Consider the following 24022-nt stretch of genomic DNA (forward strand, 5'->3'; position numbering starts at 1 on the left):
TCAGTGCTCTTTTACCTGGTCTGTTTGTGAAATTGGTCTTGCAACCAGAACTGGTTCTGAGTAAACTCTATATCAATGTTAGTGACTATTACTTTAGCAATAATATGCCAAACAACAGCCAAATGAATGCTTATGATGCATGTCTAAACAATTTTTGTTAGAGACAGATCCATGTTCACATCAAATAAAACAAATGTGCCACTTGAACTGTCCATCTTGTTATCTCTCATTTTACTGACATGAATTAGAGGATGTGGATTCAAATCCTGTGTTTACTACCTATGTGACATTGGGTATATTGCTCCACTCTATTTTGCCTCAGTTTCTTTGCTTGTTTTAGGAATTATGTAGCTTCTAATTTATCTACCAGTTCCAAATCTATAATCCTATGTTCTTATAAATGCTGCATAGCTTTTCCCACATCCTTCTTCAAGATATCAATGATTTCAGGGTTTTATTAATATGAGCAATCTGTCCTTAATACAATCACCACTTAATCCTTTATGATTCTTGTCTATGCATTTCCATAAACATTCCATAGGGAAGAGACCCAACATTTTAGAGTTCTTGCTCTTTTAATATTTCATGGTAACAATGCACCACTTAAACTATCTATTATCATTTGCTCAAACTTTAAATGATTGCTAAGAAAGATCCTTGTCCTCCTCCATGAGTCAGGGGGCAGAAACTTCCTGCTTTCAAGAGTTTTGTTTTTCCTTCTGTGTCCCATTAAACTCATTTTAACCTGTGGCATGGCTGATCTATGGGGTATTTCTTAACTGTTGCATCTACCAACAGACTCTGTTAAAGAACTAGTTTGTGGGTCTCTAACAGATCTCTCAACTTTTTGAAGCTTATAAAGTAGATATCTGGTCTATTATATTTCTAATATTCATTCTCCTAAGATCAGCAAAGAATAAACATAGCACAGGTAAAAGAAATGGGCATTGTGTTCAAAGATGCATAATGAGTGGATGGGAAAGAAGTTTCCTCCATCAGTTTTCAACAGTTTTTCCTCCTCAAAGTTTTTCCCTCTTGTTTGCTCACTCTGCCCTGACCTTTGCTCTTTTGTTGTTGACCCACAGGTACAGCAGCCTATAGTGTTATGATTCAACTTTAACTCTCTTGCTTTGCTATTGTGAAAGGAACAAGAAGCTGGGATGTCAGCTCCCACTTTTTTCTTATTTAGCAACTAAGAAAGACCTGCTTACAGTTCCCTTCTCTATGTGGGCCAGGAATCTGGTGACCCAGCTCTTTCTTTTCTTCTTCTCCCTCCTGGGGGACCCTATAGAACTGAGCCTTCCTCCTGTCTATGTTTGCTCCCCTAGAGATGTTCTGACTGCAGCTAAGCCTAATAAAATATTGATGATGATGATAATAATAATAAATAATATCTAGCATTTATACTGTACTTTAAGATCTGTAAAGTGCTTTATGTAAATAACCCACATTAAAAAAATCCACACCAGCATGGTTACTTTTTTTTTATTAATTTGGTGCATTGTATTTTAATGGAGTTTACATTTCACAACAGTTATTCAAGCAACCCTTCTTACAATGCATTTTCCTGAACAGTAGTTAGTCAATTGTTAAGCAAAAGGAGAGATGTGTCCTTCAAATTTATTTTTTATTATTTTTTATTATTATTATTACATCCAAAGATAGTTTCAAGATTCATCCTTTTGTAAGCCTTTGAGTTTCACATTTTTCTTCTACCCTCCCTTCTTTCCCCACTCCCCATGGAAGCCATCAATATGATTTAGAGTGTACATGTATAATCATGTTTAATATATTTTCATATTAGTCATGTTGTGAAAGAATTACATAACTGGGGGGAAAATAGCAAGCCATGATCATTTCTAACCCAGCTCAACTCATATTCTTCAGGACTTTTCCCTATTCCCTTCTCCTCATCCTCCTCCACTTTGATGAGCTGTCTCCATTAGAATGTAAGCTCCTCGAGGGCAAGGCTATCTTTCTTTTTGCTTGTAGCAAATGGACTAGCAATGGACTTGTCTTATGGTAGCCATATAATAGATGACTGGGACAAAAGTAAAATAAATGATAAAAACTCAAAATCAAAATTGCAATATGAGAATTCCTCATTCTGTGGCAACAGTTTGGAGGAGATATAAGGCCCACATAAAAAAGATAAATCTTGCAAGAGGCTCTTATTTGACAGTTTTAATTTATACATTCAAAGACTTTATAGTTAAGAAGACACTCTGGGATGACAGAACAGAATAAATAAACTGAGGCAACAAGGAAAACTTTTAAGCAAAGACCATGACTCAGTTGTGATCACTTGAGTCACAGAAAGAGAAAGAAATAGGTTCAGTGATAGCCACTTAATTTCCTCCTCAACCTTGATGCTTCCAGCTTTGACTCTCCTGTGACTTTTTAAATTTTTATTTTATTTTTATTTTTATTTTATTTTATTTTTTATTTTTTCACTTCCAAAACTTTGCATTCCAAATTCTCTCCCTTCCTCCCATCTCATTCCCTATCATTGAGATAGCAAGTTACTTGATATAGGCTAAAAAATGTGTAATCATGAAAAACATTACTACAATAGCCAAGTTGTAAAAGTAAATAAACCAGGGGTGGCTAGGATGGAGCACCGGCCCTGGAGTCAGGAGTACCTGAGTTCAAATCCAACCTCAGACACTTAATAATTACCTAGCTGTGTGGCCTTGGGCAAGCCACTTAACCCCATTGTCTTGCAAAAAAAAAAGTAAATAAACCCCCTCCCCAACAAAAAAAAAGAGAAACTTCAAGAAAAAATAAATTTTATGACACTTCTTAAGAAATGTGGGAGCCAGTTAGGAGCCTGACTCCTGAACCAAAGCAACACACTATACTTCTCACCAGATTTGGGCTATCTACTGAGACAAAGTAGGATAGCCAATCTTATAGGAGTTTCCTCCCAAGAGTTCAGGACTTTGGGATTCTCAGAAAAAGTAGTCTCATTTTGGTGATAAGGGGAAGTTCTCAAAAAGTTGATGTGTGCTCAAGTGTCTAGGTTCATCAGTGTCAACGTTTATGTCTATACCTATGTCTATGTGTCTGCATATTTGTGTTATATGTGTTCTTCTGTGAAAATATTTGTGAATGTTTTATATACATGTGTGTCTGTGTTCATCACACAGAAACATAAGATTTCAGAGGTGAAAGAGATTTCATTGGACACCTAATACAACTCAAATTTGAACAAGCATCACCTCTTCAATGCACATCATAATTCACCAGCTAGTCTTTCCTTAAAACCTTGAAGTGACCCTTTATTCTTTGGGAAAGCTATAACCATGAGGAAGATCTTCCTTACATTAATCCTAAATTTTCCTCCCTACTGCTTTGACCCATAGTTCCTTGTTCTGCCCTTTGGAGCCCATATGACAAATTTAATCCCTATTCCACATAATAGCATTTCAAGGACCTGAAGACTGCTATGATCTTTCCCTATGCTTCTGTTCTATAGGTCAAATAGCTCTGGCTCCTTTAACCAATTCTCATACAGCATGGATGAAAGTCCTTTATCTTGATTGCCCTTCTCTGAATACTCTCCACTTTATTAAATATCTTACTAAAATAACAGACTCAGCACTGGGTCCAAAGATCCAGATGGGGTCTGCCTAGGGAAGAGTACAATGGAATTGTCACCCCTTTGTTCCTAACATTTATTTAATGGAGTTCAGACTTAAATCAGATTTTTTCATTGCTATAATACACTGGTTGATTCATACTGAGCTTAAAGTCTGATTAAAAAGAAAAACCTTGAATTCTTCCAAATTCTTATCTAACCATGCCTTCTCCATTTTATACTTCTACAGCTTAGGCCCAAGTTCCCCCATCACATATTGTTTTATTGAATTTAGCCCAGTGATATTCTTTTGAATCCCAGCTCTGTCACCCAATGCATTTACTATTCCTCCTACCTTTGTGAAATATACTATGTTTATTATTTGATATGTTTGCATAATTATATCTATCATATGTGTTTCTATCATCTGTCTATCATCTATCTATCTGTCTATACATCCATCTATATATCTATCTAGCTATCATTTATCTGTCATTTACTATTTTTCTATCATCTATCAACCAACTATCTATATATAATTATATATGTATATGTCTTTTTTGTAATAAATCTCTATATAAATAGCTATGCTTATGTATGTCTGTATGTGTGACTGGGTTCTCTGTATGACTATGTTTTCATACATGTGTGTTTATATTTGTGTGCTAATGGAATAGAATACCTACCAGTCGGACTCAGAAGTTGATGAAACATAGGATGGAGTAGCTGTGAGCAAGAATCAGGGTCCTGGATATAGAAAAAGCATATGGCTCTGCTATGGGTGATGAGGGAGCAGATGAGGCCAGACACATTACAATAAAGGGGAACTAAAGGTGCCAAGTCCAAGACTTTTGGTTGTATGTTTAGAACTGAGAAATATAGCTCCAAGTGGTCTACAATAACTTTCAAGAAGTCATTTCAATAGAGGCAGAAATTGGCTTTTGGGGCAATCTTTCTTCCAAGTTTCTACGTATCTGGTGTAAAGCATTTCCCAGTTCATTCACTTTCCTTCTTAACATCTCCACCTCCTTCCTTAGTGGCAGTGAGACTCGGATGTTGAACTTTAATTCCAAATTCTTTTCATTCTCTTTCTTTAGGAGCCCATCGAGAAATTGCACAGTCCCTAATGCCTCTTCTTTCTCTATGAGTTCCTTCAGATTTTGGCTTTTGCTGTCAGAAATATTCTCCTCCAGGAGGTAGAACATGGCATTGAAGAACTCCTGAAAGCTCAGATGTCTGAACCTATATAACATTATGCCACCGAGCCCTTCTTGGGAACTACTGCCATTCAAGACTGAGGAGGTGTCCATGCCATCCAAGCTGTGTCTCCTCAGGTCTCCCTCAGTAAACAGGATCTTCTGCCTCTGAATACCTTCTGTGGCCAAGGAGCACAGCCCTCGCAGGGCCTTGTGCTGAGTGGGCTTGGATAAACTTTTCTTAATTGGCAGAAAAGTGGAAATATAAGCGATATAGATGTCTGTCCTGTTCTTGAGGGCCTTGGAGATAGATTTGCCTTGTTCTAGCCGACGCTTCATCCAGCTGCAAATGATCCAACAAACTAGAGGGGCACAACACTCATCGGAGATAACCTTGTTTGCTTGCACAAAATCAAAGGTCTTCTTTGCCAGGTCCCCATCCTTGAAATATAAGTAAAAATACTCCTTCTTCTGTTTCTGGGAGAAGCCTAATAGCTTGATATGGTGTGGATACCTCAGCCAAGGGCCTAATTTCTCCAGAGCCAGGGATCTGATTGTGATAAGCAGGGTTGACTGGGGGAGCAGCTTCTTTTGGATTAAATCACCCAGGACCACTTGCTCAGATTCTTTTTCCTTGGCTCTACAGTGGAGATCAGAACTTTGTTCAGCAGAAAGGAACTGTAGCTCATCGAGGCCATCCAGAACAAATAGGAGCTTCTCCTGTTGCCTGAGGATGTCAGTAATGGGAGCTTTGTTATTCCCACACAGCACAGTGATGAGATGGTCCACACTGTTTTCCCTCAGAAGGCTTGCCTCTTGACAACCGATGTAGAAGACATAATCAAACCTGCCAGAGTACATGGTGCCAGCTGCCCAACCCTGAAGGACCTTTCTAGCAAGGGTTGACTTCCCAATGCCTGCAGGTCCCTGCAGCACTACAGTCTGAGGAGTGCTGGATGTATTAGTATCAGAATCAAATAGAGTTTCAAGGCTGATGCTACTTGAATTACATCCACTCAGAGGTTCCAGGTGAAGCTGCAGGTACTCTTGACTGGGCCGAAAGGGAGCATCTTCTTCGTCCATGGCCTGTAGCTTTTCTCTCATGTGAGCTATGTAGATATCTCTATAATCTAATCAAGAGACAGAAGTCACCACCTCAGAGTCACTGGAGTAGACTCCCACAAAGCAGAGTTGCTTATCTTGGAGCCATGGAGCCCATGCCCTGAAATGGCCAGAACGCTAGCCCCAGGTCTAGTCCTAACCCCAACTCCATCCCCAATCCCAAACCTTCTTCCTTCCATGTCCTGAAAATGAAACTTAGCTCTACTAATCCTGAGATCCCCTCTGATCAAAATGCAACAGAGCAGATTATATTTATCAGCTAGAGAAGCTAGGCCTCCCTTAACATAGGACATGAACCAGATTGGCCAAAGCCATTCCTTTAATCCACTCTAATCAGAATCTAAGCATGATGTGGATGCTTCACTAAGTTTCAACGAGCTTATTCTTTGTCCAACCCAGTTTAGGGTTTCCCCTTCCATGATTATTAGAGGAGCCCATCACATCTCCAGAAAAAGCCTCAGGCTCAACCATCCACAGTCTTCCTAAGCCTTGACCAATGAGGTTCTGGGAAGAATGCATATATTTTCCTGCTGGCATAGGGAAGTTCTGAGAGAAAGAGAGACAGAGAGACAAAGACAGAGAGAAGCATAATAAGATTATTGCCTTGCTCATAAGATAGTATCATAGATGAGGTCAGCTATTTCAAACCTCTCATTTATAAAATGAGGAATCTGAAGCCCAAGGAGACCAAAGGACTTACCAAATTAATGTGATCAAAAAGCATAGCATGGGGTAAGGAAGTTCTAATTCAGATTCCCTTGACTCCACTGCTATGGCTCTCCACTAAATAATGCTGCTTCATCATCTCCTAGGTTATAACAAAGTAAGTTGCACTAGCTCTACTCATGCTGGAGAAGGCAACAGAGTGGAGTCTAATGCAGAAAAGTCAAAAGTGATCAGTGGAGCAGCTAGGTGGCTCAGTGCATAAAACACCGGCCCTGGAGTCAGGAGTTACCTGAGTTCAAATCCAACCTTAGACACTTAATAATTACCTAGCTGTGTGGACTTGGGCAAGCCACTTAACCCCATTGCCTTGCCAAAAAAATCCAAAGTGATCAGTGGTGGATTGTGAAAGAATTGGTTAAGTTTCAGTTTAAAAAAAGAAAGGCAATTCCAAAATATTCATAGCAGCTCTTTTTGTAGTGGCAAAAGAATTAGAAATTGAGGGGACGTCCATCAATAGGGGAATGACTGAACAAGTTATGTTATATGAATGTTATAGAATACTATTGTTCTATAAGACACCATGATAGGTCAAATTCTAGGGAAGCATGGAACAAATTGCAGGAACAGATGCTGAGCAAAGGGAATTAGAACCAAGATAACATTGTGACTAGAACAACCTTGATGCATTGTAGCTGCTCTCAGCAGTTCAGAGAGCTAGGACAACCCTATTAGACTGGCTATGGACAATGCTATCCTCATCCAGAGGAAGAAAAACAAAACAAAACAAAAAAATCCTTCAGAATCTAAATGAATATATTCACTTTTTAAAAATTTCTCTAATACATTTCCTTTTTTTTATCTTATGGCTTCTTTCTTTTCCCTTAATCCTAATTCCTCATACCAAAAATAACTAATCTGTAAAAATGTTAAACATAAATGTGTGTGTACAGTATTCACCTGACTATTTGCCACTGAGGGGGGGAGGGAGGTAGAAGGAAAATATGTAACTTTAAAGTATGAATATGCACATGAATGAATGTTGAAAAACTTTTGTAACATGTAACTGGAAAAATAAAATATCAATTGGAAAAAAGAAAAAAAGAGAGAGCCAAGACCTGACTTGTTAGGCAGACAAAGAAGGTGATGTAAGAATGGAAGTACAGGATTCTTACAAAATAGTTCAGCCTTTCTTCTTTTGCCAGAAGAAATACTTTCCCAGACAGGGCCTTATCCATATAAAATAGATGTTGGGCTTAGTTTGGCAAGGAAGATGCAAAGTGAGAAATATTATTTCCAGGGAGGAAAGCAGAGGGGGAAAAAAAGCCTTTGACCTATTCCTGGGATTTGCTAGGGCCAGCTTGAACAACTTATCACTACAGATGATTAAATTTTTCAGTATAAATAATTACACTTGAAAAAAATGGTAAATATAACAAATCAGAGATTGATTTATGGTTTTTCTGATTGTTTGGACTTACAAAAGTGATCAAGGAAATATTAATGTAGCAGATTAATCGTAAAAGTATTCTGTGCCCCATCTCAGGGAGGAAAAGGGGAGGGAAGGAGAATTAGAATTTTTGAATTTAACACTCTTCTTTTAAAGTGTTTTAAAAAGGGGCCAGCTAGGTGGTGCAGTAGATAGAGCACCAGCCCTGGAGTCAGGAGTACCTGAGTTCAAATCCAGCCTCAGACACTTAATAATTACCTAGCTCTGTGGTCTTCGGCAAGCCCCTTAACTCCATTGCCTTGCAAAAACTAAAAAACTAAAAAAATAATGTTTAAAAATGTTCTAACATGTATATGGGGAAAAATAATTTTAAAAAAAAAAATGCCCACCAAACAGGGTTGATTTCTCCTGGCAGGGGCATTCCCTTTTAAAAAATTAATATTTTGGGGTGGCTAGGTGGCACAGTGGATAAAGCACCGGCCTTGGAGTCAGGAGTACCTGGGTTCAAATCCGTTCTCAGACACTTAATAATTACCTAGCTGTGTGGCCTTGGGCAAGCCACTTAACCCCATTTGCCTTGCAAAAAAAAAACCCTAAAAAAAATTAATATTTAAAGCATTCAGTTCCTCTGTTACTGATAGAAACTACCGGCCATCAGTTTATTGATTGTTAGTTAACCTAAATAATAAATTGGCTATTAATTTCCCTCTGCAAAGTTTGATGTGCATACTTTGGGGGGGTGAGGGAGAGATTTGGATATTAAATATTTACAAGCCAACTGGTGCAGTGGATAGAGCATCAGTCCTGGAATCAGGAGGACCTGAGTTCAAATTTGGCCTCAGACACTTGCTACTTACTAGCTGTGTGACCTTGGATAAGTCACTTCACTCTGGTTGACTCACATCCAGGGTCATCTCCAGTCACCCTGATTCATATCTGAACACTGGACCTAGATGTCTCCAGAGGAGAAAGTGAGGGTGGTGACTTAGCATAGCACCCCCTCACTCAAATTCAGTTCATGTACATGTCATGGTCTCACTTTCCTGAAGTCATGACCTTCTTCAAGAATGAAGGACAAATATCAAACGTTTACCAGCACTGCCACCCATCACTCTTCTCTCCTAGCATAATTTCTGTAGCTCATTAGAGTATTCCCCTCATCTTCTATCCCTATTGAAACTGAGATTCCCAGTCATCTCCAGTTCTTACTGGTAAATTCTCACGGCTAACTTGCCTGAGTAAGACATTTTTCCACTGAGGAAGCGTTCTGATCTTATGGGTTCTAAATGAGATGTTTCATTTAAGAATAGATTTTCTACCTTTTCCTCCACCTTTTTTCTTGAGTTTGTTTGCCTGGTGCTTCTGAGTTAATTAAATCTAACAGATCCTTGCAAATATCCTAATGCAAAGAGTAAGCCATTTTTTGTCTCTGAAAAGGTTTTCTGAAAAAAAAGCAATATATTGGCCCTTTTTGTCTCTGGTTTATGTATCTATGCTATCAACATTATCTGCGTATCTCCTACCTTTTCATTGTTCCACTTCTCTTGGCTTTGATGACCAGCCAGACACCTACCTCTACTTGCTCATCCTCTTCCACATCTTTCTGAGCTCCTTATCCCTATATATTTCTGCCCCCACCCCATATTAACTTTTTCCTTAGTCCTATTGTCTCCTAATTTAACCCCCCCACACACACTTTGGCCCTTTTCTTATACTTAACTGACTGTGCTGGCACCTTTGAAGTATGATTACCTCTATGGAAACATTCCTATCTGGTCTCAGATTACAAGCTCAGTTGAAAGAAATAATGAATGGTCAGGGTCCAGTCCCAATGAGTGTGGTGATGATTAGAGTATTTCCATTCTGTTGTCCTGGAAAAAGGACTACAACCTAATTTAGGAAATTTAGTTTACCATTGATTGTTGCTTTTCCAAGAGTCTGTGAAACTGGTTTTACTTTTTGTGGTTTTCTGCTTCCATCATTTGGTCCCTGATTATCCTGTACAGTATTTTCTGGTTTGGGGGATTTTATAGCTGCAAAGGAAATATAAAGGTAAGTTATAGACACTTCCAGGTCCCTCCTCAATCCATTTAATCATGGGCATCAAGGGGGAACTATTGATCTGTTTACTGAGGAAATAAATATTCCCAAATATAGGATTTGCTCTTCAACTGACTGTTATGATTTATTTCCTGGGGAGAACTTAGTTGATCACTCTCTAAGAACAGGATCCACTAGCTGAAAAGGGATAGGAAGTAGGTCTCTACTACTTTGATTTAGCAGGGAACCATCAAAGTCAAAATTCCAGGACTAAGGAATGTTGAAAAATTAGGTAGGATGCTGAGAATGAAATGGAATATTTGGGGCAAAACATTAATGTTGAACCAGGGCCTGCATATACATTCATCATCCCTCTCTAACTCCAAAGAATACACAGACACACATGCACACAAACACACACACAAACACACATGTGCACACAAACATTTAATCCTACACAAACCCTCATATACATTAAGATTTATCCTAAGCTTTCCTTGTCTTAAACTCTGATGGGACATAGGGAAAGAAAAGGCAGATATCACATAGCCCAACATGACCCAGGGAGTAGATTAGGAGATTTCTATATATCTTGGAGTTTAAGACACAACAGGAAAAACTCTAGCTTTGTGCTAGAGAGTCAGTAAACTAGGAATTATTAAATACCTATTACGTACTATGTCTTAAGCTGTTGAGTCTATATACTCTGGGAATGGGAGTCAAATTGGGTTAATTATAGCGACAGATTTATATTTGGCATAAAGGTTGATTCTCTAATTGTCCTATCCTATTCTTATGAGGTTGCTAGGTATATAGAAGGGGCAGCTACATGGCTCAATGAGTAGAGACCTAGGCCTGAAGTCAGGAAGATTCATCTTCCTGAATTAAAAGCTGGAAACTTATTGAATGTGTGACATTTAACCCTGTTTGCTTCAATTTCCTCATCTGTAAAATGAGTTGGAGAAGGAAATGACAAACCAGACTTATATTTTTGACAAGAAAACCCTAAATGAAGTCAAGAAGAGTCAGATGTGCCTGAAAAATGATTAAAATAAAGGCTGAAACTTGGCTAAAGGAGACTGAGATTCATATGTATTCTTGTACTCATGTTCATTCCATCCAGGGACTGTTCTGTTTTGTATCCCAAGGACTGCACAAGGTAGGTATTTTACAATGTTTATTGAATTGGACTGCCTCTAGATTTGAAATGTCAATTTTTATTCTTTTCAACTGAGTAATTTTTGGTTAATCACTTAATTTCTCTGAGCCTCAGTTTACTTATCTGTAAGATGTGGAAACTAATTTTGGGCTCAGATATCTTATGTGATTGTGAGGAAAGTGCTTGGGAAACCTGAGGGAAAAAATACACACACATACACACACACACATATATCAAATATGAAGTTTTACTATTTCAGGTTGTGGATAGGTCTCAGGAAAGATAAGTCAAGAAGAATCAGAAAGCTTAACTGGGATAGGATAAGCTCTGCAAAAATAAGAGCAAAAATAGTTGACATGCAAATGGCATTTTTTTTTAAAGTTTGTAGAGTGTTTCATATACTTTTAATCCATCTCATTTTCCTGATGAAGAAACTGAGACTCAGAATGATAATTCATGGTTCCACATCTATTAAATGGAAAAAGCAAAATTTGAATTCAGATATCTTGAGAATGAGTCCTTTGATTTTTCCTTTACACGATTCCCCATTGAACTTTGATTGCCTTTTCAGATGAATTCAAATCAAACCAAGATCTTTGTTTTATAAAGGAGTTAACCAAAGGACAATTAGAATCTCCAATTGAGATATAAGAGTATTTTTGTTGTAGTTGTTTTGTTATTGTTGTTGCTTTTTGCATCTCTAAAGAGAGAAGAATGGAATGGGAACCTTTATTTGAGGGATGAGGCTTCAAGTCAAACCTTGCCTTACCTTTCTCAATGGCTTGCTCCAGCTTCTCAGCTAGGTCTCGATGGTTTATGATTTTAAGAACTTCTTTGGTCACTTCGGCTGCATGGTTTATCCCATAGTGGCCTATCAATAATTCTGCTAAATCAACAGTCTGGGCAGGATGCAGCTGGCCCCGGGGTATGGGACCAAAAGTCTTCAAGGGAGGGTCTTCCAATTGAAATTTGAACTTTTTGAGTTCCTCTTCTATAAGGTCCTCAAGGATTTGCATCAAAACATTTCTCAGTGTGATATCCATGGTTTCTGGTCAGAAATTGACCTGATTGTCCTGGAATTGCCAGAAGGTGGGGGAGAAAGACATAAACCTCTTATAAGAAAAGCAGGATAGATATAGTAAATATATTATTTGTACCTATATAACAGCTACTAGCCCCTAAATTGCATTTTATTTACTTTGTGTATGTTTTGCGTTTACTTCTCTGTGTAAATGTTATTACACATGCACTGCTATTTCATTTTTGGTTTACTTCCTCAGTACCTAATAGAGAGTGCCTGGATTATTGTCTTTAATAAATACTTGTTGAAAGCTATGATATGATGAAATATTATTATATTATAAAAAATGTTAAGCATAATGATTTCAGAAAAACGAAAGACATAAACTGATGCAAAGTGAAGTAAGTAGAATCAGGAAACCATTGTAAATAGTAACTGCTATATTGTCTGATAAAGAATTATGAATGCCTTAGCTATTCTCAACAATACAATGATGCAAGACAATCCCAAAGGATGCATGATGAAGAATAATATCCACCTCCAGAGGAAAAACTAATATTGTCAGAATTCAGACTGAAATATTATTTTCTTTCTTTCTTTCTTTCTTTCTTTCTTTCTTTCTTTCTTTCTTTCTTTCTTTCTTTTTCTTTCTTTCTTTTTTGTTTGTTTGTTTGTTTGTTTGTTTCTTTCTTTCTTTCTTTCTTTCTATCAGAGATGTAGATGTGGTCTGAATGTGACCAGAATGCAGTTGGGATGAGCACCTCCCTCCTTCTGGATTCTATACATTCTATATATCTCTTCCTTGAACTCAGATTCCATTGTCACTTTTATCTGCCCTCACTTGAATTCATTTGAAGCTCAGCTGTTAAAACAGTCAGATCTTTTTAAAATGATCTTCTGTCTTCCTCTGAAATGCTATCCAAATTCAGACTATTCATTCCAAATGGCATTGCCTAGTCAAGCTCATCATCACCCTCTTATAATAATCACAAAAACAAAAACAAAAAAGAATCTCAAAATTGATCTAGGTAATTACAAGAATAATAATAATATCCTAGTTCTGTCATCCTGTGTAAGTAATTTAATCTCTCATTTGTCCTGAGTAAATCTATAAATCATAGACTAGGTATTAGTCTGCATTTATAGAATTATCCTGTCATTTACCAATGAAATTAGAGATCTATTAAAAGGCAAAGGAATGGGAGAGAAAGAGAGAAAAGAAAAGATACTCAAAGAAAAAGAAAAAAGGAAGTCAAAGAAATGGATAGGTTTTGAGGGGGAGATGAGTTGAGTGTTGACATAATAAGTTTGATGATGTTTGTCCTATGTTTTCCCAGAAGGCCACGACATCAGGGGTGATGCCAAGACAAGCACATGAATTGAATTTGAGTGGGGGTGGAGGGCTGTACTTTGTTACCATCCTCATTTTCTCCTCTGGAGTCATCTAGGTCTAGTGGTCAACTATGAATCAGGACAAATGGAAGCAATCAGGGTTAAGTGACTTGCCCACGATCACACAGTTAATAAGTGTCTGTATTCTAAGGCTGGATTCAAACTTCCATCATCCTGACTCCAAGGTCAGTGCTCTATCCACTCCACCACCTAGTTGCCTTACAATAAGTTTATATATCTGTGAGATGACAAAAGTTATCCAGGAGACCATTTGAAATACAGAATCACAACTCAGAGAAAAAATCAAATTGAATAGATTAAGGATTTGTTCATGAAAGGTTGTTCAGTGTAACAAGATCTCTATGATTCTATTAGGAAAATATACTATAAAGTAATTACTGAAAACTTGGTGGCAATATCCCTAAGGTACAGAGTCTTGTCAAAGAAAATGATGAGGCACAAAGTCTTGTGATTGTATTCTGAACAAAGATGAAAAGAAAATGAATGCCTTGATGTTACCTTGTAGTTAAGGGAGAAATAGCAAAGTTTAACAGAGGTGAGGACTCCTAGGCTGTGGGATTGGGCAAATGTCTTTTCTTTCTCCCCAACCCTCCTCTTGTTTTCTGAAAATCCCTAACAATTTCTTCTGTACAGATAGAAGGAATACTCATTCTCAAACAGAAGAATACATGGAATAAAAATCATTATAACTGAAGTCACCCAGCCTCTTTACCATTACCATCCCCATTAGAGATCACCTTCATGAGCAAAGCTAGAGTAGAAAGGCTTAGTTTGTTGGAGAAATAAAGAATGAATGCAGAATAAAGGCACTGACCTCTTTCCTTTAGGTTGTGGCCTGGATGATGAGACCAGAGCCAATTCATCAATCACAGCACCAGTGAATGGGTCTGAGGCAGCAGAGCACATCTTATTTAAGGAGTGGAGGCTGTAAAATTAGCCTATCACCAAATGCTCTTGCTCTGACTTCATCCAATCTGATTGAGCAACTTCTATCCCAAGCATGCAGCAGACTAAGAAGGAAATGACAGAAATATAGAGTAAAAGTGAAAGAAATTCATAGAATAAAGTTAGATTAAAATGTTTAAAATTAAAATATTAAAAATGAATCATACCTCATATCATCTTCTATTTGTATATTGTTTAATGTTTGCAAAATATTTTAGTTACACACATACACATACACCACACACAGACACACACACACACAAACACACACACATCCCTAATGCTGAAAATTCCCTACTTTAATTTCACTAAATTTGTTGAGATGGCATTTCTTTTTTGATAGTCAAGGTTCTAGAAATCTATAATTCATTCTTATTGCTCATGATCAGATTCAGAATAATAGTATCCTTCTTTACTCCATCTTCTTAAAGACAAAATTGTCATTAAGACAAGTTGAAAAAAATTAGTTTTTCTGATTTGAATGAAGACTTCTAGTAGATTTCTGGATAACTGAAATTCCCCATCATAACTATATTTTGTCTCTGTGCTAGCTTTGTGAAGTGGGTCAGAAACTTACCCCAAATGATTTGTTGGTCTGACACACACACACATACAGAACAAGCATATGTTACAGTCTTTTTCAATCATGATATATTACTAAATAGGAGTGCTCTGGTTTGATCAGCACCATTTGGATACAAGTAGGCAAGTCAAAAAACTTGTCTCTGAAATTTGAACCTCATAGATGTAAGTCATCTGCCATTCTGGGTATTTTAACAAAGACAGTATATGGTTAGAAATCCATGAGTCAGGGCTCCTAGGTTGTACAGTGGGTGGAGCACTGGCCCAGGAGTAAGACCAAAGTTCGAATTCAGCCTCAGACACTTAATAATTGCCTAGTTGTGTGACCTTGGGAAAATCACTTAGCCCCATTGCCTTCAATAAAAAAAAAATTAAAAAAAGAAGTCTATGAGTTAGATAAGGAAGCTGACAATATGGTCAGTAACAATATAGCTAACACATAGCATATTGAGGTTGATGAAGTGCCTTACATACATGATCTCACTTAATATTCACAATAACCTTGTGAAGTAGAGGCGAATGTTATGCCTATTTTACTGGTGAATTATGACAGACAGACTAAGGAACTTACCTAGGTTCATACAATTAATAAAAGTCTCAAGTAGAATTTGAACTCAGCTCAACAGTCTACCAACAAGGAAGAAGAGAAGCTGGCAAAGTTTCACAGTATGAATCTCAAATAGAGTGCTCTGATTTGATTCAGTCTGATGATGGTAATAGAACAATAGCCTGGGAACAGCAAAGGGGAGTCAGGATCATGCCAAAAGACTCCCCGATCAATTATTCCCAGAGTCAGGGAAAGTGAGAGTGAAGCAGTAGGCTGCACTGGAAAGAGTTAGAGGAATATCTTCAGGCTTCATGTCAGAAGGTAGAAGAAGCTCTCAAGGAAAAGGTCAAGAGTGTAGGGGAAATGTTTATAATTAAATGGGTAGAGTGGAGTAAAAGGAATTGGTGGTCCTAGAGAATGAGAGGATAAAACTAGATTGAGATTAAAATGTGAGAAGAGGTATTGCAAATAAGGGCTAAAGGGATCTGGGGTCTATTTTCTCAATACCATAGGAAAGAGTCATAACTAGCAATATCTGGTCCTGAGGCAAATGTTTGCAACAGGAGAGGAGAAAGGCAATAAAGAAAGGTTGGGACTTAGGGGGGCAAGGGGATTGAAAGGGGTGGGAAGCATGCCCCTAAAGATTCTTGGGTTTCCAAAATGGTAAAGGAGGAAAATGTACTCTCAGGAAAAAGCTACCACCACTGTCATTGAAGGATTTAGGCAGGCAAGAAAGGAAACACCAATTTGAGGTGAATGATGCTATTTGTATTTTTAAATGATCTACTCTAAAACAGACTCAGTTACTCCCAACCCCAGTTATAGTGATATGTTTGTGTGTACATATGTATATGTTAATGTAGTTTACATAAATTACCTGATTTGAAATGTCAGTGCAGAACTGTCAAAATTTAGATAATGGGGAAGTCTATTGAAATAGGTAAACCTGAAGTACCAGTTAAAATTTTTTTGTTGCTATTATCTTTGAAATTATCATAGATACACCTAAAAACGATGAATCATTCTGGAACAGAGAAAAGAGTGTAGGAACTTAAGAGTCTGGAAGACTTGGGTTTCTCTTCTCAGTCCTCAGTAGCTGAATTCTGGACATTTTTTTTATGCATTTAATTTTCCTCATCTATGAAATGGAACTATTAAGAAATAATGATAATAGTAACAATAACTAACATTTATTTAGTGCTTACTATGTGCAAGCAACATTTTTAAGGGTTTTTTTGGCAAGGCAATGGGGTTAAGTGACTTGTCCAAGGTCACACAGATAGGTAATTTTTAAGTGTCTGAGGCTGGATTTGAACTCAAGTCCTCCTGACTCCAGGACCAGTGCTCCACCTAGCTGCCAGCATGGTAACTTTTAATCTTACTGAGTTGACTTGGACACTGAGAGGTTCAGTGAGAGTCCAGCCCAGGATCACAGAGTTAGAATGTGTCAGAAGTGAGCTTTGAGTTTTCTTGATTCTAAAGAGAGTTCTCTCTAATCAGTATAACCTGTTGCCTCTTAGAAAAATAATTGTATTAAGATGGTGACAGGACCAATTCTGTTAGTTTCTTAAGAATCTGAGGTATTAAGTAATTTTCTACTAACTAAATCAGATTAAAAAAAACTGTCATCCAGGGCCTAAAAGGAAAATTGACCTTATGTCCTTGCCTTCTTTCTCCCCACATTTAATGTTATAAAGAATGGTGTTGGCTATGCCCAAAGGACAATAAAACTGAACATACCATTTATTCAGTCATACCACTGATAGGTCTGCCAAAGAGATCATAATAATGGGGAAAAGATCTACAAGACCAAAAATATTTATATCAGCTCTTTTTGTGGTGGCAAAGATTTGATTATTGGAGAGAAGTCCATCAATTGGGAATGGCTGAACAAACTGTGGTATATGAATGGAATGGAATACTATTATGCTACAAGAAATGATGAGCATATGGATTTCAGAAAAACTTAGAAAGACTTAAATGAAGTGATGCAAAGTGAAATGAGCAGGACCAGAACACTATACACAATAACAGTAACGTTGTGAAATGATCAGATATGATTTAGATCATCTCAGAAATACAACAATCCAAGACAATTCCAATTTTCCATGATAGAATATGCTATCCACATACAGAAAAAGAATATATGGACTCAGTGCTGATCAAAACATGCTATTTTCAATTTCTTTATTTTTTGTTTTTCTTTTGTTCTATTTCTTCTTTCACAGTATAACTAAAATTTAAATATGATTTACATGATTACACATATCAAATCCATATCAAATTACTTCCCATTTAAGAAAGAAGGGAGGGAAGGAAGAAAGAAAGGGAAGAGGGGGGAGAAATATTTGAAACTCAATATTTTGTAAAAATGAATATTAAAAATTGTCTTTACATAAGTTGGAAAATAAAATACTGTTTTAAAAAACTGTTTTAAAAAACTGTTTTCTGGATGTCTATATATTTGAGATAGAAGTTAGAAATGGAGGGCAGGAGTAACATGTAGTTTTGTCTTCTAAATAGAATCCCAAAATGTGGAAGATAAGGTTTTCTATTATACACTGAGCCCCATATAGATCCAATTTGGAAATAATAATGAGTAAAGTTGAGAAAAGAAAATGAATATATTGCATAAGAAATAGGATAGGAAAATACAAATGTTAACATATAAACTCTGAGGATCCTTATCCCAAACTTCCATTCTTATTGATGAGTAGAGTACTGAGAACTTGACTGACTATATCTATCCTAAATCTTTTTAGGAGTTGCCCTAAATAGTTGTCATTAATTTATGACTCTACTGATGTGTTTGTCTTCCTCTAAACCCTCTGAAGTTTCACCATTCAAAATGGGGGAAGTGGGGAGAGGATAGATAGAGAATAAGATCTGACCAAGGCTTCTACTTCCCTCTCCCCACTTCTAAACAAAGGGACTGAACTAGAATTCCATGTTCACACCAATTTCTGGAATTCCTGTCTTTTCATCTTGACTAAGAATTCCTAGATATCTCCAGGGTGTGATTATCAAGATTCTTATACTTTTTCAGAAATTTTTCTGCACTTACTCTGAGGGTTTTTGATGATTGAGATAGTGTTCTCTCCTAGTTAATGTATCAGAATTAATCAGGATTGGTTTAAATTTCCTACTCACATATTTTTTGGTAAAGTTTGAGTATTTTAATATGATTATATATGAACAATGAAATTAAATATATATATATATATATATATATATATATATATATATATATATTATAAATTAAAAGGAAACAAGTGAATGTAAAGGGAATCTCATTTGGAAAGTTATGAGAAGACATGACATGTTCATGAGATTAGCCGTATAGGAACCATGCCTATTGATTTCGTTCAAAGCCTATACTCTCTTTTTCATTCTGTATGATTCTTATCTATGTTCCCCATGCCTAAATCCTCCACAGAGTGCCTAGCCAATATGCTAAGGGCCTTTGCTCTTATCCCTTTACTGTTATGTGGAGCCTAGTAAAGTATTCCAGGTGACTCTCTGCTCTCCCCCATTCTTACTTCATGACCAATGATTTCCTTTTCTCATTCAGCCTATCTATTATGATGCTTTTTATATTGTTTCTCATGAAGAAGTCACCTTTGGTCATAGATCACTAACTAACTATAGTTGCAATCATCTTTATTTTTTATTTTCCTTGGGCTACCTGCAATTTTGACCACTATAGTGTCATCATGTTCCATGATTAGCAACAGTCAGTCACATCGGCATGACCAAGAGGATACTGTTGCAATAGAGGCTTGAGATATGAGGCAGTTCTTGCTTCCAGGGTGCTCATAGGCTTTTGGAGGACACAATATACACATATATAAAATAAACAAAAAGTGATATTTGCAGAGGGGAGAGTATTAGCCACTACAGAATTCAAGGAGACCTCCATGTTGGATCTGAAAGGAAATTAGGAACTCTAAACAGCTGAAATAAGAAATAATTTCAAATACTGATACAGTCAATATAAAAGCACAAAGATAAGAGATTGTCCTCTATCAGGAACACAGTAAGGGTGCCATTTTGACTAGACCCTAGAGTGCTTGAAGAAGAGGGGTAGGTAAGAAGACAGAATATAGACTGGAGTCAGGTTAGAACTAACAACTTGACATCAATAAGTACTGGTCAATATTACCAAAACCCTCATCTAACCAATTCTATTCATATTCAAATCTGAGAGTAGACCAATGTCCATATGCAATGCATGTCCAAATTTTTATTATGATGGATTACAACTACATACTGCCATCTAGTCAATGTGCTTTGGGGTTTTTTACCCAACGTGAATAACTAAGCAAATCTTTTTTGAATGGCTATGGAATTCATTGAAAGATTCCCATAATACATGCAAGGCTAACAGTACCAACAAGGATATATATAATAAGGATATAGCCTCTCTAGATTAAGACCCCACCTTATCTCTATGGGTATAGTAATTTGTGTGGTCTTCTGATAGAGCCACCAAGTTGGAGTGGACTTTCTTTCATGTGGGACTTTTTAATTCTCTTAGGTGCAGGAAGATACATCAAGGGTAGCAAGGACTAATCATGATCCAGAATCAGCTTTGTTGCCTTTTAGAAAAAATGATTCCTTAAATCAGGGAAACATAAGAACCTTGGTTCTGTCATGATGGTGCCAGTAATCAAGAAAATCCCCAGGCCTCAGCAGAAAGGGAGGAGGATAATTGCTAGGAGTGTCAGAAAGAAGAGAAGCCAACTCCCTTCTTGGGAAGAGGAGTGGGGTGTGAATCAGGCTGCAAGCAAATAAAAACCAAAGACTTTTATGGTATACATGCATATATTCCTCTGAAGCCTCCAAAATTCAGAGGGTTAAGATGGTCATATAGATACTATACAATTGCCAAGTGTCTAATCTGAGAAGCTAGATAATTGTCAGGGAGTATCAGTATACTAACTGCCTGAGCCAGTCTGCAGAAATATCATATGTGTGTGTGTGTGTGTGTGTGTGTGTGTGTGTGTACATATATGTGTGTATGATATATAATTATAAATACATGTTTCTGTACACCTGTATGCATATGCACATGTGTGTGCACACACAAACTATGAGATATTATATATAGGTATAATTATTCCATCTGTTTCTTGGTGTTCAATCATTTCAGTCATATTCAACTCATCATGACACCTTTGGATTTTTCTTGGTGAATGCTCTGGAGGTTCACCACTTGCTTCTCCTCTTCATTTAACAGATGAGGAAACTGAGGCAAACAGGGTAAAGTGACTTGCCCAGGGTCACACAGCTACTAAGTGTCTGAGACTGAATTTGAACCTTGGAGGAAGAGATGTCCTGACTCCAAATCTGGGTGTTCCATGTACTGTGCTGCCTGGCTTTATGCGTGTGTGTGTGATGTGTGTGTACATATGTGTGAACATGTGTGTGAACATTTTGTGTGCGCAGATATGCACATAAACATTTATTTGCACACGTGCACATATCCAAACCTGTGTTCGGATATATGCATGCATTTTATAGACATATGTGCACATGCACATTCAACATATGCATAGAGGTATGTGTCTATATGTGCATGTATGTTGTGAGCATTGTATGCATTTACACAGACATATATACAGACAAGTGTATTTATACATGTAAGCTATATCCACATATGCACATATACATACTCATGTGTGTATACACACATCTATTCTGATGCTGTTGCAAGGCCAGGAGACAAGCTAATAATCTCATATACATATATATACATATATATATATATATATATATATATATATATATATGTATGTATGTATGTATGTATATATCTCAAAATTCTTGGTTGTTCCCCCTGCCCTCAATTTCTTGACTCCATCCTTCATTTGGTTATCAAACTGATTTTCCTAAAGTATAGGTAAGACCATATCTCCCCTACCTCCAATCAGTAAACTCAACTGTCTCTCTACTATTTATAGGATCAAATATAAAATTATCCGCTTGACATTTAGGATGCCTATAATCCAGTCCCTTCCCACCTCTCCAATCTCACACATTATTCCATCCCTCATACACTGTGATCAGGCAACACTGATCTGTTCGACTTCCTTTACGTGACACTCTACCTTCCAACTCTAGGAATTTTCTCTCCCTCGTTTTCTCTGCCTCCTGATTTCCCTGGCAGCCTTCAAGGCTCAAGATCAAATTCTGCCTTCTTCAAGAAAGAAGCTTCTCCTCTATCCTTTACCCCCACCCTGACTCCCAGGACCTTCATTCTGAGACTACCTTCCAATTACATTGAATAGATCTTGCATATTCAAAGCTATTTACATGTTACCCCTATTAGAATGAAGGTTTTTTTAGGGCAAAAATTCTTTTGTTTTCTCTGTATCCTCAGTACCTAACATAGTATGTGGTCCATAGTAAACATTTATTGAATTTTATTTTATTTTTTCAATTACATGCAAAGATAGTTTTTAAGTCATCTTTTTGTAAGCATTTGAGTTCCATATTTTTCTACTGTGCCCCTTCCCCATGACAGTGAATAATCTTATTTCAGTTATTCAGGTACATAGTAAACTATTAAGAAATACTTATTGTCTGAAAGACTATCAGACTGCCTTCTGTGGGGGATGGGGGAGGGAAGCAGGATTAGGGGAAAATTTGTAAAATTCAATAAAAATAATAAAAAAAAAAAGAGAAATAAAGAAAAGAAATACTTATTGTCTCCTAACTGGACCTGGGTCCCCTGGAGATCTTAAATAATTCAATGGAAAGTCTTACATATTTCAATCTGCCAAGGTTGAACTCTCTCAGCAGATACTTGGCAGTGAAATTGAGAAACAGTGCCTTCCTCCTACAGAGAGGAAGTGGGTGGGTTGATGGAAGAGCTATGAAAGCATCCCATTGTTCTCTTCAGCCTTTGACTTTTACTTGGTGATTTCCAACTAGTTCTGAATTGGTATGAAGTTTGTCCTGGCAAAGGAGTTTGAGGGAGTGTGAAGGTGGAAGGGACTTGCCCTAATTTTGAAATCTGGTAGTTGGATTCCTGTGAAAAGGTATCAGCCCAGAGGATCTTTCATTGTAAATAGAATGAAGTTTAAAGTCAGAGCCTCTAAGGATTAAGAACCATTTCACTTTTTTCTGGATCGTTGTTTGTACAATTAGCCTCTGTATCTCCCCTGAGCTCCAATTTCATATCATCAGCTGTTTAGTGGGTACTTTAAATTTGTTGTTCCATCCAGATGGATGGACAACTCAATGTCTAAAAGAGAATGGATTGGCTTCACCCAAACGTATCTGTCTTCTGAACTTCCTCCTTTCTTTCACAGACAGCCTCCTTTCTTTACCAGATTCATAACTTCAGCATTATTTTATTAGTTTTAGCTTTGATATCCAATCACAATTGCCAAATCTTGCCATTTTTATCCCAATAAACATCTCTTCCTTCTGGCCCTTCTGTTCATTCACACAATCATCACCTTATTTTGGGTCTTATCATCTCTCAGTTAGATCATTACAATAGATTTTGAACTCATCTCTGGGTCAGAAGCCTATCCCTATTATAATCCATTCTTTTCAGAGCTGCCAATGTCATTTCTTCAAGTGCAGGTCCAACCATATTGCTCCTCTACTCAATAAACAGTGGCTCCAGGCTCAAATCTTAGCACCTCCGTTTAGCTTTTTTTAAATATTTTTTTTAGGTTTTTGCAAGGCAATGAGGTTAAGTGGTTTGCCCAAGGCCACACAGCTAGGCAATTGTTAAGTGTCTGAGGCAGGATTTGAACTCAGGTACTCCTGACTCCAGGGCTGGTGCTCTATCTACAGTGCCACCTAGCCACCCTGTTTTTTAAAATGCTTGAAAAAGAAAAAGAAGAAACAGTTCAGCAAATAATCCATACCTACAAACATATTATATGCATCAATTATTTTGACAAAATTCTGATAAGAATGATTATTAGAGAATTAATATGAGGTTTTTTTTTAAAGTTTGGGTTTTTTTTAATTTGCCTTTCCTCTAGTAATTTCATTGTCATCCATTTTTTTTATGTTTTTGCAACTCAAAGGGGGTTAAGTGGCTTGCCCAAGGCCACACAGCTAGGTAATTAAGTGTCTGAGACCGGATTTGAACCCAGGTACTCCTGACTCCAAAGCTGGTGCTTTATCCACTGCACCACCTAGCAGCCCCTTTAATATGAGTTTAAGTTTGTTTTTGAAACAAATATTTGATTATTTAGGTCTTCATTGATTATACAGGGTATAGGTCTGCTCAAAATTCAGAGATACAGTGATTGAAGTTACATCTGATTGAGAAATCTA

General features: G+C 37.1%; 1 protein-coding gene across 1 annotated transcript; it reads right to left on the reverse strand.

The window, feature by feature from the left end:
• Positions 1-1474: 1474 nt before the first annotated feature.
• On the reverse strand, positions 1475-14574 carry LOC141508665 (NACHT, LRR and PYD domains-containing protein 10-like). Its single transcript, XM_074217485.1, has 4 exons — positions 14459-14574; positions 11980-12283; positions 9925-10044; positions 1475-5906 (listed from the first exon to the last, which is right to left on the reverse strand). Exons 2-4 carry the CDS (start codon positions 12251-12253, stop codon positions 4486-4488), a joined length of 1815 nt encoding a protein of 604 aa, XP_074073586.1. The 5' UTR covers positions 12254-12283; positions 14459-14574; the 3' UTR covers positions 1475-4485.
• Between the last annotated feature and the right edge of the window lie 9448 nt (positions 14575-24022).

This window comes from Macrotis lagotis, chromosome 1 (genome assembly GCF_037893015.1).
Source record: "Macrotis lagotis isolate mMagLag1 chromosome 1, bilby.v1.9.chrom.fasta, whole genome shotgun sequence".
In the NCBI taxonomy this organism is placed as follows: Eukaryota; Metazoa; Chordata; class Mammalia; order Peramelemorphia; family Peramelidae; genus Macrotis; species Macrotis lagotis.